This window comes from Ovis aries, chromosome 1, assembly GCF_016772045.2.
Source record: "Ovis aries strain OAR_USU_Benz2616 breed Rambouillet chromosome 1, ARS-UI_Ramb_v3.0, whole genome shotgun sequence".
NCBI classification, from domain to species: Eukaryota; Metazoa; Chordata; class Mammalia; order Artiodactyla; family Bovidae; genus Ovis; species Ovis aries.
The window spans coordinates 237,490,224-237,506,802 of record NC_056054.1 but is presented as its reverse complement, the minus strand read 5'-3'; the positions used below and the strand labels follow the sequence as shown (position 1 = coordinate 237,506,802).

The 16,579-nt window shown below is 38.9% G+C and overlaps 2 protein-coding genes across 17 annotated transcripts in view; one reads left to right on the top strand and one right to left on the bottom strand.

Moving 5' to 3' along the window:
- Positions 1–16,579, top strand: part of MED12L (mediator complex subunit 12L) — a 360,384-nt gene that overhangs the window by 256,716 nt on the left and 87,089 nt on the right. The gene's annotated exons all lie outside the window — the stretch shown is intronic.
- The window catches only part of P2RY12 (purinergic receptor P2Y12), a 48,541-nt gene continuing 41,563 nt past the window's right edge, over positions 9,602–16,579 (bottom strand). For all 5 annotated transcript variants that reach the window (XM_042235645.1, XM_042235634.1, XM_060394821.1 and 2 more), the window contains 2 exons: positions 13,311–13,475; positions 9,602–11,631 (listed from right to left, as the gene is read on the bottom strand). In XM_042235645.1, the coding sequence (XP_042091579.1) occupies positions 10,590–11,609 (1,020 nt within the window). In that variant the 5' untranslated portion in view covers positions 11,610–11,631; positions 13,311–13,475 and the 3' untranslated portion in view covers positions 9,602–10,589. The remainder of the gene's footprint in view (positions 11,632–13,310; positions 13,476–16,579) is intronic.

Below are 16,579 nucleotides of genomic sequence, written 5' to 3'. Positions count from 1 at the left end.
ACATCAATACAGTATATTAATGCATATATATGGAATTTAGACCATATGACCCTATATGCGAGACAGCAGAAGAGACACAGATGTAAAGAACAGACTTTTGGACTCTGTGGGAGAAGAAGGCAAGGGTGGGATGATTTGAGAGAACAGCATTGAAACATGTATATTATCATATGTGAAATAGATCGCTAGTCCAGGTTTGATGCATGAGATAGGGTGCTCAGGGCTGGTGCACTGGGATGACCCTGAGGGATGGGATGGGGATGGGGAGGGAGGTGGGAGGGGGATTCAGGATGGGGATCACATGTACCCCCATGGATGATTCATGTTGATGTATGCCAAAAACCACTACAATATTGTAAACTAAGCAGCCTCCAATTAAAATAAATAAATTTAAAAAGAAAAGAAACATTGATGTTTGACTTAGATAAATTGTTTCTTGGAGATACAGATTTTGAGTTTTATTAATGTTATGGAACATAATTAAAACATATATCCTATTGTTTGCTTCAGTAGAGAATGAAAACAAACTTAGACAAAAATTTAAATAGAGGAATTAGACCTATGTAATTAAGTATAAATTTCCTGATGGCTCCAAATCCATTATTTAGATGCAGGTTTGGGATAGTTTCAGTTTAAACAGGGGAAATGCTGTACAAGTTAGTTTCATAATATGAAAACTGGAAATAACTTTTTGGTCAAATTTCAAAATGCCAAAGAGTGGGAAACCTCAAAAGGGGAACTGATTTATGGTGGCATTTCTAGAGTTACAGAAGTATCTTCTCTTAAATATAGGTTTCAAAATGTTTGACCATAGGAAATATCCAACAGACTCCTTTATGTCTGTGTGCTTCATACATGTTAGCCAGTGGTCTCTTAGTTCACAGCAGTGTTGGTACCCACTAGGGGAGGGTCCTCTGCCTTGATGCTGCACCTGAGAGGCTGTGATGGGACAGGAGCAATGCTCACAAGCCAGAGTGCCTGGGTTCATTTCCTTATATTCCAACTTACTTTACTTGTGACCTTGGTCAAGCTACTTAGGCTCTCTATGAATCCATTGTCCTCTCATAACAATGAAAATAAATAATAGCATTTGCTTCATTGGGTTGTTAAGGGTATAACGATGTTTGAATGCTTGCCAAGCGCTTTGAATAACGTTTGTCAGATCGTTTATGTTAGTAAGTTTCTTGTTAAGTGAAATTAAAAATGGAATACTCTATACCTGTGGGAATAACCGACTAAAGGAGTGAATCAAAGAAGATATACCATGAAAAGTCCTAGAAATTATTATGATTTGGCAGGTTCCTCAACAAAACATTTAAAATCTCATCAAGCTCAAAGGAATTTAGTCAAAACCAATGAAATCACACTAGATGTACTGTTCTAAGTGATTATGTGGTCTCTTAAAGAAATCAGTCCTGCATTGGAAGGACTGATGCTGAAGTGAAGCTCCAATACTTTGGCCACGTGACGTGAAGAACTGACTCATTGGAAAAGACACTGATGCTGAGAAAGATTGAAAGCAGGAGGAGAAGGGGATGACAGAAGATGAGATGGTTGGATGGCATCACCAACTTGAATACGAGTTTGAGCAAGCTCTGGGAGGTGGTGAAGGACAGGGAAGCCTAGCGTGCTGTAGTCTATGGGGTCGCAAAGAGTTGGACATGACTGAGCAACTGAACTGAACTATTACAAAAAGCTCAGAGATCTGTCCTATTTTACAGATGAGAAAATGGAATCACAGGCGTTAAGCAGGTTGCCCAAAGTCCTGCAACTGAAGCCCTCTGCAAACCCACACAGTTTGGTTCCAGAGCCTCCCGCTTGGAACCAGGCCCGCTCTCTTCCGACTGCCAGAGACAGGATGAGTGTAGGAGTGCTTATCAAATTCTGCAGTTTTTGAGCTGGATGTTTCTTGTTGCTAAGAGGTATAATCCACTTTAGTTTAGACAGTAAAGCGTCTGTCTACAATGCGGGAGATCTGGGTTTGATCCCTGGGTTGGGAAGATCCCCTGGAGAAGGAAATGGCAGTCCATTCCAGTACTATTGCTTGGAAAATCCCATGGACAGAGGAGCCTGGTAAGCTACAGTCCATGGGGTTGCAAAGAGTCAGACACGGCTGAGCGACTTCACACACATAATACACTTTCATGGATTTGTGAATCTCTTTGTCTCAAAGTGGGGTACTCAGTTGAAAACATAAATTGGTTCATAGCAGTATTATCAGGAGAGAGTTAAATATGTAAGGAAAAGTATTAGAAATTAGAAGCCTGCCAAATGGAAATGAATGAAGAAATTGTCATCTCCTTATGGAATGTCTTTTGAATCAAACTCAACAATATAAAGTTCCTATCAATGTAACCAGTACCATATGAATAATAATGGAAAAGATGAGGAAGTACTTGCTTTCAATTGAAATGAAAGTCAAAATTGGAACTCCTGTACTCATAGAAGAGCCTTTTACTTCCCATCGAAGGATACCATGGTACTTCCCCAGATTATATAAAAGTGTTTAAAATCTCACACTGAATTAACCCAAGGTGAAAGTGAAGTGAAAGTGAAAGTTGCTCAGTGGAGTCTGACTCTTTGCGACCCCATGGACTCCATGGGATTTTTCAGGCCAGAATACTGGAGTCGGTAGCCTTTCTCTTCTCCAGAGGATCTTCCCAACCCAGGGATCAAACCCAGGTCTCCCACATTGCAGGGAGATTCTTTACCAGCTGAGCCACATGGAAGCCCAAGAATACTGGAGTGGGTAGCCTATCCCTTATCCAGCAGATCTTCCTGACCCAGGAATCAAACCAGGGTCTCCTACATTGCAGGCGGATTCTTTACCAACTGAACTATCAGAGAAGCCCTAACCCAAGGTGGTAGTAATCTAAAATACATTATGCAGCTTAACATTACTGTAGTGATCCATGTGTATAAATGAATTTGGTATTATAAAATCTCTACATAAAACTGGAAACAGGCAATAAATTTACACTATAATCTGAAATATCTATATTAGTATCCAGTTTCATAATTTTGTTATAAAAAAAGAAGTTTGAAGAATTCAGTTATTGACATATTAATATACAGTAGAAAGATCAGTTCAGTCGTTCAGTCGTGTCTGACTCTTTGTGATCCCATGAATCACAGCATGCCAGGCCTCCCTGTCCATCACCAACTCCCACAGTTTACCCAAACTCATGTCCATCAAGTCGGTGATGCCATCCAGCCATCCCGTCCTCAGTCATCCCCTTCTCCTCCTGCCCTCAATCTTTCCCAGCATCAGGGTCTTTTCCAATGAGTCAACTCTTTGCATGAAGTGACGAAGTATTGGAGTTTTCAGATTCAACATCAGTCCTTCCAGTGAACACCCAAGGACTGATCTCCTTTAGGATGGACTGGTTGGATCTCCTTGCAGTCCAAGGGACTATCAAGAGTCTTCTCCAACACCACAGTTGAAAAGCATCAATTCTTCAGCACTCAGCTTTCTTTATAGTCCAACTCTCACATCCACACAAGACCACTGGAAAGACCATGGCCTTGACTAGATGGACCTTTGGTGACAAAGTAATGTCTCTGCTTTTGAATATGCTATCTAGGTTGCTCATAACTTTCCTTCCAAGGAGTAAGGGTCTTTTAATTTCATGGCTGCAGTCACCATCTGCAGTGATTTTGGAGCCCCAAAAATAAAGTCAGCCAGTGTTTCCACTGTATCCCCATCTATTTCCCATGAAGTGATGGGACAAGATGCCATGATCTTCGTTTCCTGAATGTTGAGCTTTAAGCCAACCTTTTCACTGTCCTCTTTCACTCTCATCAAGAGGCTTTTTAGTTCACTTTCTGCCATAAGGGTGGTGTCATCTGCATATCTGAGCTTATGAATATTTCTCCTGGCAGTCTTGATTCCAGCTTGAGCTTCCTCCAGCCCAGCATTTCTCATAATGTACTCTGCATAGAAGTTAAATAAGCAGGGTGACAATATACAGCCTTGAAGTACTCCTTTTCCTATTTGGAACCAGTCTGTTGTTCTGTGTTCAGTTCTAACTGTTGCTTCTTGACCTGCATAGAGGTTTCTCAAGAGGCAATTCAGGTGGTATGGTATTCCCATCTCTTTCAGAATTTTCCACAGTTTATTGTGATCCACACAGTCAAAGGCTTTGGCATAGTCAGTAAAGCAGAAATAGATGTTTTTCTGGAACTGTCTTGCTTTTCCATGATCCAGCGAATGTTGGCAATTTGATCTCTGGTTCCTTTGCCTTTTCTAAAACCAGTGAACATCTGGAAGTTCACAGTTCACATATTGTTGAAGCCTGGCTTGGAGAATTTTGAGCATTACTTTACTAGCGTGTGAGATGAGTGCAATTATGCAGTAGTGTGAGCATTCTTTGGCATTGCCTTTCTTTGGGATTGGAATGAAAACTGACCTTTTCCAGTCTTGTGGCCACTGCTGAATTTCCCAAATTTGCTGGTATATTGAGTGCAGCACTTTCATAGCATCATCTTTGAGGATTTGTAATAGCTCAACTGGAATTCCATCACCTCCACTAGCTTTGTTTGTAGTGATGCTTCCTATAGGCCCACTTGAGTTCACATTCCAGGATGTCTGGCTCTAGGTGAGTGATCACACTATTGTGATTATCTGGATCATGAAGATCTTTTTTGTACAGTTCTTCTATGTATTCTTGCCACCTCTTCTTAATATCTTCTGCTTCTGTTAGGTCCCTACCATTTCTGCCCTTTATCAAGCCCATCTTTGCATAAAATGTTCCCTTGGTATCTCAAATTTTCTTGAAGAGATCTCTAGTCTTTCCCATTGTGTTGTTTTCCTCTATTTCTTTGCATTGATCACTGAGGCTTTCTTATCTCTCCTTGCTATTCTTTTGAACTCTGCATTCAGATGCTTACATCTTTCTTTTTCTCCTTTGCTTTTCACTTCTCTTCTTTTCACAGCTATTTGTAAGGCCTCCTCAGCCATTTTGGGTTTTTGCATTTCTTTTCCATGGGAATGGTCTTGATTTCTGTCTCCTGTACAATGTCATGAACCTCCATCCATAGTTCATCAGGCACTTTATCAGATCTAGTCCCTTAAATCTACTTCTCACTTCCAGTGTATAATCATAAGGGGTTTGATTTAGGTCATACCTAAATGGTCTAGTGGTTTCCCCCACTTTCTTCAATTTCTTCTTGTCTGAATTTGGCAATAAGGAGTTCATGATCTGAGCCACAGTCAGCTCCCGGTCTTGTTTTTGCTGAATGTATAGAGTTTCTCCATCTTTGGCTGCAAAGAATATAATCAATCTAATTTTGGTGTTGACCTTCTGGTGTTGTCCATGTGTAGAGTCTTCTCTTGTGTTGTTGGAAGAGGGTGTTTGCTATGACCAGTGCGTTCTCTTGGCAGAACTCTATTAGCCTTTACCCTGCTTCATTCTGTACTCCAAGGCCAAATTTGCCTGTTACTCCAGGTGTTTCTTGACTTCCTACTTTTGCATTCCAGTCCCCTATAATGAAAAGGACATCTTTTTTGGGTGTTAGTTCTAAAAGGTCTTGTAGGTATTCATAGAACTGTTGAACTTCAGCTTCTTCAGCATTACTGGTTGGGGCATAGGCTTGGATTACCGTGCTATTGAACAGATTGCCTTGGAGACAAACAGAGATCATTCTATCGTTTTTGAGATTGCATCCAAGTACTGCATTTTGGACCCTTTTGTTGACCAAGATGGCTACTCCATTTCTTCTAAGGGATTCCTGCCTGCAGTAGTGGATTTAATGGTCAAATGAGTTAAATTCACCCATTCCAGTCCATTTTAGTTCACTGATTCCTAGGATGTCAACGTTCACTGTTGCCATCTCCTGTTTGATCACTTCCAATTTGCCTTGATTCATGGACCTAACATTCCAGGTTCCTGTGCAATATTGCTCTTACAGCATTGGACCTTGCTTCTATCACCAGTCCCATCCACAACTGGGTATTGTTTTTGCTTTAGCTCCATCCCTTCATTCTTTCTGGAGTTATTTCTCCACTGATCTCCAGTAGCATATTGGGCACCTACTGACCTGGGGAGTTCCTCTTTCAGTATCCTATCATTTTGCCTTTTCATACTGTTCATGGGGTTCTCAAGGCAAGAATACTGAAGTGGTTTGCCATTCCCTTCTCCAGTGGACCACATTCTGTCAGACCTCTCCACCATAACCCACCCGTCTTGAGTGGCCGCACAGGGCATGGCTTAGTTTCATGGAGTTAGACAAGGCTGTGGTCCTAGTGTGATTAGATTGACTAGTTTTCTGTGATTTTGGTTTCAGTGTGTCTGCCCTCTGATGCCCTCTTGCAACACCTACTGTCCTAACTTGGGTTTCTCTCACTTTGGACGTGGGGTATGTCTTCACGGCCGCTCCAGCAAAGTTCAGCCACTGCTCCTTACCTTGGATGAGGTCGTCCCTCCTGACCTTGAATGTGGAGTAGCTCCTCTCGGCCCTCCTGCGCCCGCGCAGCCACCACTCCTTTGACGTGGGATAGCTCCTCTCCGAGGCCGCACTTTTGCGTGGTCCGTCACTGACATCATGCTTCTGCACGGTGAAAGTTAATCCTCCTTAAATACATGTACCAATGTGTGTGCAAATATGTATACGTGTGTATATATATATATTTATATTTATTGACATATTACATCTTTTTTTCATTCCATGTTAGTATATAAAGATTTACTAACAATTTTTATAAAAGGGTTATACTATATAAAGTTATCATAGTTTATATAAGCTGTTGCTTTTGGGCATTTACTTTTTTTCCCTCCAATTTTTCTCTATTAAAAACATGCTGTAGATCAAATACCACTCCATGTATTTTTATGTATTTATTCTAACATATACTTATAGAAAGTTTCCTAGAAGTGGGATTTCTGGATCAAAGGATATGCATTGATATGTTGAATGGTATTTTAAAAAGTTTTCCCGAAAGATTGTACTCATTTTTTGTCTCATCAAGTGGGATTCCCAACAAAATTGTTAAAAATCTTTTAAATCAATTCTAAATTTACAGGTGAAAAAAGCCATGTCATATAAACATAAACGTTTATTAATGAGGGTGCATATCTTTTCATATTTTTAGTATCTATTTGTATTTCTCTTGGGAATTGATTTCTCTTGCCCCTTTCCCATTTTTATTTATTTATGTATTTAAAGTCAGGCTGTTTCTTTTATTGGCTTGTAAGTATATTTGCATATTTTGTTCCCACCAGCATCAATATAATCCCACTTTCCACTTTGAATGTTACCAGCCAGCCATTATGACCTAGATCAGCCAAAGGGACCTGCAGGTGTTTTCAGTGCAAAGCTGCTGAAACACTGAGATGCATCAATAGAGGGCCCTTTCTCTATACAGTGCATTTCTTTGAAGTTTTAGGGTTCCAGTGCAGAGCTGTCAGTCTTCTAAATAGCCAGGTAGTAAATATTTAGGTTTTGTGGCCCCTCAGTCTGTCACAGCTACTCAGCCCTGTTGTTGTAGCAGGAAATCAGACATAGTAAACCGTGGGTGCGTGTGGCTGTGTGCTAATAAAACCTTACAGACAGTGAAATTTGAATGTCATACAACTTTGTGCAGTGTGAAGTTTTATTCTTCCAGTTTTCCTCCTGCAAATATTTGAAAGTGTAAAAACCATTCTTAAATCACAGGTTGTATGAATCAGGTGCTGGGCTAGACTTGACTTGCAGGTTAAAATTTGTCACACCTGCTTTAGACTATTTATATAAGAAACCACTGGGAGAAAATGCCAGTAACCAGCATCATTAGGACTTCTTAGCCACTTTTATGGGCACGACTGTGTTTTGTCTGTCTCATCTTCTGAATCTCTATCTACAAAATTTGATGTCTCTCTCTCTCTCTTTTTGAAGTTATTGTGAAATGAGAGATATATTGTGTATATTAAAATTCCTAAAGCTAGAGATAGTGACATGTTCTGTGTAAAATGAGTACTCCATAAATAGTGATCTCTTAATCTGTCTTGAATGGGTTCAGTTTGATATTTGATAAAGGAGTATATGCTTCTAATGTATTGGAATAAAAACTCTCAGCTAAGTATGGTTTAGTATGATCAGTTTAACATAAATTTTTCATATTATGTATAATAACCTAGATAATGCCAAACATTGAACAAGTTTGTTTGTTTGTTTTGCAAAAGTATTGTAGCACCATTAGCTTTTCTGGTTATTTCTCTTTTTGATTTCATCATCTCTGTGAATGCATTTACTCCCAAATGAAAGATCATTCAGGAAATCTCTGCCTGCCATGCAGTCTTCCAACACCTAGTGTGACCCTGCCAGCGTGACGCGGCCAGCTCTAATCCGTGGCCAGTCTACCCGTGACTTGGCTAGATTGAGGAGTAGATCTGCCCTTTATATTTCCCATATTCAAAGTAAGGTAGTCAGATTTGTTGATCCTTATTTCTTTTCCAGCTCAAATATCCTGGTGTTCTTACAGAACGAGTTTGCTCATAGGACATTAGAGTGAAGTGCATTGGCCTCTCTGGCAGAAATGGCTACTGCCTTTGCCCTAGCAGTAAGTCGAATATGCATCTTTTTTGATTCGTATCTCTGTGTTCCTCTGCACTGACATCCAGTGCTCGCTTGCAGACGTGCCAGAGAAGGAAATGTGGCTGCTTGCTTGAGAATAGTTACTGTCTAGAGAGTTAAACGAGCTCAGCTTTGTACTGAAATTTAACTTAGTAGAATAGAATCTATTATATTGGAATTCGGTGAACTTCCTTTTACTACAGCTAATCCCTTTTATTTCTTCTCACATCATATTTAGATATTGGTATCTCTGCTTTGTATTTGGGAATCACCTCTGAGGATCATAAATAATTGATAAATCATGTCCATTTCCAAGTGTGATGTGTGTTTTGTTTACATTAAAAAAACAATATGGCTTGTGTGGAATCTCACAACATTATAAGTTTGACCTAATTTTTCATTTAGGTATGAACTAATTGGATTCCCTGGTGTTTCAGTGGTAAGGAACCTGCCTGCCAATGCAGGAGAAGCAGGTTTGATCCCTCAATTGGAAAGATCCTCTGGAAAAGGAAAAGGCAACCTATTCCAGTATTTTTGCCTGGGAAATCCCATGGACAGAGGAGCCTGGTGTGCGTTAGTCCACTGGATTTTAAAGGGTCAGACATAACTTAGCAGCTAGACAACAATAACAACAATGAACTAATTGACATGAGATATCACCTTCAAAATAGATTTTGCCTAATCAGTTCAGTCGCTCAGTCGTGTCCGACTCTTTGTGACCCCATGAATCGCAGCACGCCAGGCCCCCTGTCCATCACCACCTCCCGGAGTTCACACAGACTCACGTCCATCTAGTCAGTGATGCCATCCAGCCATCTCATCCTCTGTCGTCCCCTTCTCCTCCTGCCCCCAATCCCTCCCAGCATCAGGGTCTTTTCCAATGAGTCAACTCTTCGCATGAGGTGGCCAAAGTACTGGAGTTTCAGCATGTAATAAAAAGTATAGTATTGGCGACTATCCTTTCTTAAATAGGTTCATTTGATATAGGAGTATAGAAAATATGAGTTATAGTATCTCATAACTTTGAACAAAGAAATTCCAACAAAGTATGTTTTAGAGTTTAATGTTAATTGTTTATTATATACACAAATGACAAACAGGTAATTCCCAACATTTTCATCACTTTCCTGTTAATGTTCATACTGTTCAACTGCATAATCTTATTTTATTTGTTTTTCTCATAGGGGAAATGAATGTTCATTAGCCCAAAACACAGGCAGTTTTTAGAAGCTAGTTAATAGAGATCAGTATCATTGATGGTACTCTATTTACTAAAGTTATCAAAATATGAGTAAACCGTTCCTGTGCTGTTAAAGAAATATTCATAAATTCCTGGTGTTTGAATGTTGTAAAATAACTCTGTTTTAATAACTTTGCTATTTCTGCTGTTTTTCTTGAGAAGGTAGTTTTACAACCTTTTAGTCTGATCAGTTACCATTTCAATTAGTTTGAATCCCTTAAGTTTTTCCTCATAATTGGAAGTGAGTAGTGACTAGTTTTACATGTCTCAATTACTTAAATTTTTATGAAGAATATCACATAGGTCAGCATTTGGTTAAGGGACTGCAATATATACATATATATGTATATAAGCATGTATAAGTATATATACATATATTAGTATATAATAATTGGTGTGATTTTATCAGATGTATCATTCTTAGCTGATTATAATAAATTCATAGTAGGATTGCGATCAATGTATTTTTTTAAATTACAGTGTACATTATTATACGGTTACCCGTTTTGTCAAAACTCTACATATCATGACCTGTGTGTAGTTTTGCATGTGCGTGGTGATTGGATGCAGTTTGTTTTGCTACACAGCTACATGTTAGGTTACCTCTCTGCTTCTTAAGATTGCTTTCAGTATTGGACAAATAAATGAAAATTGCTTTTGTAGTCTTTTATTTATTACTTGTTTCAAGAGTTATTGTTGCTAACTCAGCTACTTCTTAGTCAGTGTTAATATTTTCCACATAGTGCTTGCCTTTGGGGAGTTCTATACACGAATAGACTGAAATGTTATCTCAGTTTATTTACATTGGTGTCTCCTCACTTGGGTCACTGCCGTCCTGTCCTTTTCTCCTGTTGTCATGGGATGGAGATGATGCAGAATTGGAACATCTCAGCATACTCATCAAGGAATTTTTGAAGGATTTGCAAAGGAAAAAGTAGATGAATGGATCCAGGCATGCATTTAAGGACGTTAACCAGAGTGTGCTCTCTTTCACGTAGAACAGAGTATTCTCAGCAGCGCAGTCAAAGACGTCCCGGGTTTGACTTAGGGTGTAGGGAATTCGGGCAAAATGGAATGGAACAAAACATATAAAAAATACAGCAATGATAATGAAAACCTTGATGTTTACCTTTTTCTTGGGGACTTTGCCGGCGCCCCTTGTTCTCACATATGACTTGTACAGTTCTTTGGTAATGAGCGTATAGCATACGATGACAATTAGAAAATTAATCCAGAAAATGACTTGACAGACATAATTGACTATTTCATGCCAGACCAGACCAAACTCTGACTTCAGAAATGAGCATTTCTTCACAGTCTTGTCACTCGGCCTCCTGTTGGTCAGAATCATGTTAGGCAAGGAGATTAAGAACATGAACGCCCAGATGACAACCGAGAGAATCTTAGCCCCCAAGAGATTGTTGGGGTTGGCTGTCTTAAAGGGCCTGGTGGTCTTCTGGTAGCGATCAATAGTTATTAGTCCTAGGAATGAGATACTGATGTACATTGTGAAATAGAACACGACGGAGGTCACTTGGCACACAAAGGCTCTCAGAGGTCCTGTTCCCAGTTTAGTATCGCTGAGGATTTTGAATGGAAAAGTCAGAATCATGAGGAGGTCGGAAATGACTGTGTTCTTAAGGAAAATAATAAAGTTGGATTTGCTGCGGATTTGGAAGAAAATCCTCATTGCCAGGCTGTTTGTGATGAGTCCAGCAAAAAACAGGACAGTGTAGAGGAGTGGGAAGAGCACCTGGGTAATCTTGTAGTCCCTGCCGCACTGGCTGCTGTTCCCAGCCACAGAGCTGAGGTTGTCCATGGCTCGTGTCTCTCTCTGCTACCTAGAGGGGGATGGAGGGAATGATCATTTTCAGGTCCCTGCTGTCTGATTTTGCCCTCATCTCTGTGGGTAACGTTTTTGGAGAGACTTCTCTAAAAATTGAGGTGCCTGATCCTCACTGGGGCAGTTAGTAAAGAACAGAAAAACCAAATCAAAATATTTCATAGTGGCAGATATTCTATATGCACAGTAAAATAGTCTGAAGAACATTTTATGATATTTCTTATTATTTGAATGTTTGCCTCTTATAAAACATTTTTTATCTTAGGCAAAATTGCGTATACATAAAACCTAGAAGAGAAATACTTAGGCTATGCTTTATTCTTCTTCAGTTTCATTTCCTTACCTTCTGACTTTGTTGTTTTTATTCATAGTCACTTTTCCTATAGCAATCCTTACTCCTGGACTTCATTTTCTCTAGTACCTTCAAAGTGTTCTAAGGAGAAATGACTGATAATTGCGTAGAGACTTTTAAAGTAAAAAGTGAAAAGTTTGTATCAAATCACTTGTATAAAATTTACTGTTAAATAAAAAGCAGAAAACAAATTTTTCCCTTTATAATTGGAATGTATTTCTGCCTCTGTATTGTTCTGTCATCCATTCGAAAATCAGCCTCACAGAGTATTCTTTGCATGCAAATATTTTAACCCATGTGCATCTCTTTTCCAACTTTGCTTAGTAAATTTTAAGGTTTCATGTATGTTTTCTTGACTGTCATTCAGGGAAGAAATTTTAAATGGTTAAAAAAAAAATGAGGAAATGATTTCTCTATGTAGTCATTAGATGGCATTCCTCAAAATACCCCAGGTATACTTTCTAGGTTTATAGAGTGTATAATGGTAACTAAAATAAAATACCAAGAGCATGTCCTTGCCTGGATCCATAGGTTTTTATACCACAACAGGCAGCAATAAAGGAAATTAACACTTGACTTGAATATATTAATTTGAATACATTATTTGGCATCTAAGTTTTGAAATATAAAATGAAATTTGTAAAATTTGAATTTATCATAAAACCAATGGAATTGATTGTAAAGAAAATATTATTCCTAAATAGAGGATATGGTGATATTAATGCACAGATACCTCCATAGCAAGAAAAAAATTCTAAGTTCCCCCAGATGTCAATGGAATTCTTTTTTCCATCCTTTTATTATTGAACGTTAAACAAATTAAAGGTTTACGTCATATACCTCCTCCGCAGTTTAACTTAAAAAAAAAAAAGAAAGACTAAATAAACCCTAGAATTTGATAGAAGATAACCTACTTAACCTTACTTGCAACTGCCATTTTTCTTTGTTTATGCATTGATAGTTTTGGAAATTATACTTTGAGAATGCTCATTTTTCATAAACAGTTGCTTGTTTATCAAGTATTGTTGACAATGAAGAGCTTCAGCTCCCCCTAACTATAGCAAATCTGATTTTATACTCAAGATAAAATAAGTAAGACCATTTGAATATTTTTTCCATGTTCTGTATAATTTCTCTTTAATGAAGAAGTTAATGGTTATCTCCAGCATCATTAAGGCAGCTTGTATTTTTGTTTATATTCCATTTATGTACCCATATTGATACTGCTATTAAAGGTTTCCACCTTAAGAAAACTTGAAATAAAAAGTACACACACATCATAGTGCAAATACATATGCTTGTCAAATACCTAGATATAAAATTACCTGGTTACTCTTGATCTGAAGGATTTGAATGTGTCCAGTAAGTGGTAGTTATTACAGGCTGTAGAGTGGCATCTGTTATTTTCCTTTTAATGTCTTTAGTTTAGCTGCTCACACTCTTTATGATAGAGAATCTGCTGAGCTTTCATCAGGCAGGTCTTGAATGTTCTGGAGAGAAATAGGGGGAGAGAGGAAGAAGACTTCACAATCAGAAATTACCTTCAGATGCCGTGGACTCAGGGCTGTGCAGACACTGTATTTCCGTCTGGCCCGCTTTTAGGACTTCTGCTTTTATTTCCTTGGGAAATATCGGGCACGGTGGGTGAGAAGTCATCTTTTAAAAAGCAATTTAAAATCCTGTGGCTTTGTACTGAAACCTGCCATAGAGTTGATGCGTTGTGAGTTCTTTGGGTTATTTCCCATGCAAATGATAAGTCCAAGAGATCAAGCCTGGTGATGTCTGCTTCCTGGAGAAGGCTGCAGACTTGCTTTGTCAGATGGTTATTTACCTGAAAACATATTGTGCCCAACACTGGAGATCTATTGCCTTTTAACAGGTAATCACATTAACTTGTAATGTGTGCTCATTAGGGATGTTAGGTCTCTTGCTCTTTGTTTTTTTTCCTGGTTAATAATGTCATTATTTTAAATCTGTATTTGATCAGCTCTTTGTAGGCGATACAATTTCCTCCCATTATAAAACTGAAGATTGTAAAATTACATTAAGAAAGAAAAAAACAGTTGTATCCATTGCTAGGCTTATTATATAGGACTTTTATGCCTGTCTTGAGTAGAGTTTAAACAAATTTCTTTTGACTTTGCCTTTGTTTTTTGGGGAAATATATCATTCAGTGAGGGCTTTCCAGGTGGCTCAGTGGTAAAGAATCTGCCTGTCAGGCAGGAGACATGGGTTCAATCCGAGTTGGGACGATTCCCTGGAGAAGGAAATAGCTACCCATTCCAGTATTCTTGCCTAGGAAGTCCTTACAGGCCATGGGGTTGCGAAGGAGTTGGACATGGCTTAGTGACTAATGACAACAATCATTCAGTGAAGAGACTCACTATCACCTTTATATAAATATTGTGGATACTCACGCTTGTGTACACACTCACATACTGTTTCAAACTATAATGTCCTTCTGTTACCAGCAGATCCACTTGGGTAAGTGTCTTTGTTGTAAATATATCTTTCGGTTATTTATTTCTTCTGAGTTTTGAGTGTGTCTGTCTCAGCGTGGATTAGATGATCTTCATGGACGGTTTTAAAAGTATAGAACAGCAGCTCAGCGTCACCTGAGGAGTCATGAGAAATGCACTTTCCTGGGCACTGTTCTAGCCCCGGTGGTCCAGCAACTCAGGGATGCAGCCCTCAGCTGTAGTTTCCTCACCTGTAGTTTCCTGAAGGAGTGATGCTCATATTCCTTAAGGGTTGAAGGCGTCTGATTTAAACCAGCTGAGAATTTTGCTGGCATTATGGATTTGAAATCAAGCTATGGATTTGGGTAATTTCAGGTGGAAATGTCAGTCACGTCATGGTCCCCATCTGTTAGTCATTTAGACGTCGGCTTGATGATATACTCTTGGAAGATTAATTTATTTGTTGGTTTAGAGACAGATCATACTTTTTGAAAAAGCTTTTATGCCGCATACGCTTCAGAATAATAATAGCCCACTTTGGGTTTCTTATATTGTCATCAGTTAACTATTCTGTGAAGTAGATAATCGTCTTATTTCTGTTCTCTGGATGAACACAGAGGAGCAGAGCAGCGGAGTTAGAGACCCGATTTCAACTCATGCTCTCTAGTTCTAGAGCCTGCACCTGTGACCACTGTGTGCAAAAGTCTTCCCCATCTTACTGTCTCCACAACCCTTCCCCCGCACTGAGGCCCACCAGTGAGAGGGGAAGGCCATGAATGGGATGGCTATACTCCTTTTAGGAAAATAGGAGTCGTACTTGCCTTTACACCAGATTGATTGTCAGCTTTACGGAATGTTTGTGAAGCGTTTCTAAGACCTTTGGATGAAACAAGGCTTGGGGGGTGATGTGGGGGAAATCCTGACTATTTTCAACAAATTAATATGCCACAGAAAAGGAACATTATTTCAGTATACTTAACTCATTTATGTTTCCAGATTTCTATAGTGCTGTGACTAGGGAGTTGAGGGGTAAATGAAAGGCTCCAGATCTTGATCTAAATTAGCTTTATCTCTCCTCTGCCTTTAACTCGCAACCACACCTGTCTGTGAACCTTCTCTGATAGTGTTTTGTCATTGGAAGATGACTGGAAAAGTGAACTAATTCTGTATACCCTAGGATTTTTATATGCACATGGTTTAATTGGTTTCTTTTTTTTTTTTTTAATCAAGTCTACTAAAGGTAGTCTGTTTATCTGAAAATACGTATTTGCTTCAAATAGGATTACAGAGAATGGAGAGGGCCATGCCCTGAAGTGGTAGGAACCTGTGGTCCTTGTGAAACTGGGTTGGGGAGGAGATGAAGAGGTAATGATGCCCTTGGATTAGCTCTTAATGCTATTTTAGTTTACTTGTCTTATGGTTTTAAAATGCAGTTGTGTTGACATTAGTGAACGTCTGATGGAGCAGGTGCATTTTAAGGCAGTTCTCATGTCATCTGGTTTGGCTTTACCTGTTAGAATGTAGAAATTTAGGTTAGATATTATAAGATACGTTCAAAAAGTAAGGAGTATTGGGCATTGCGATGTTTAGCCAAAAAAAAAAAAAAAAAACACAAAAAAGTATACTATCTCTGGTGATCCAGTTATTTGTCATCCTTGTCTTGCGTGTTTTGCTTGAAAGCATAGGAGTGGTGTCTATAATTAATCCACTTGACAGCCATAATGCTCCTAGGATGCTCTGAGTTTGTTGGATAAAGGCCTCATTTTGGCCATACTGTTGACTATAAGCTATTATTGTACAAAGCTTTCCTTTAAATATCTAATTATAGGAGTCCCTGATTCTCTTGATTTAGAAAAAATTACTCCAGGTAATTACAAAAATTACTCCAGGTGTCATACTACTGAGAAGCTGCTGCTAATTTCCTCCTTCTTTAGCAAAGCCTCCCTGCAGTGTGCACACCCATTCTCCTCCACCAGCCCAAGGCTTATTCCTGCTGTAACACTGATTTGAATTTATTCTGTTCTATACAGAATAACATGGTCCATTGAATGCTTCAGCTGAAAGAAATAATGACTGGAGATGAAAGGAGAGTTCACAGCTCTAATCTCACCACCGTGGTCACATCCTTATGAACT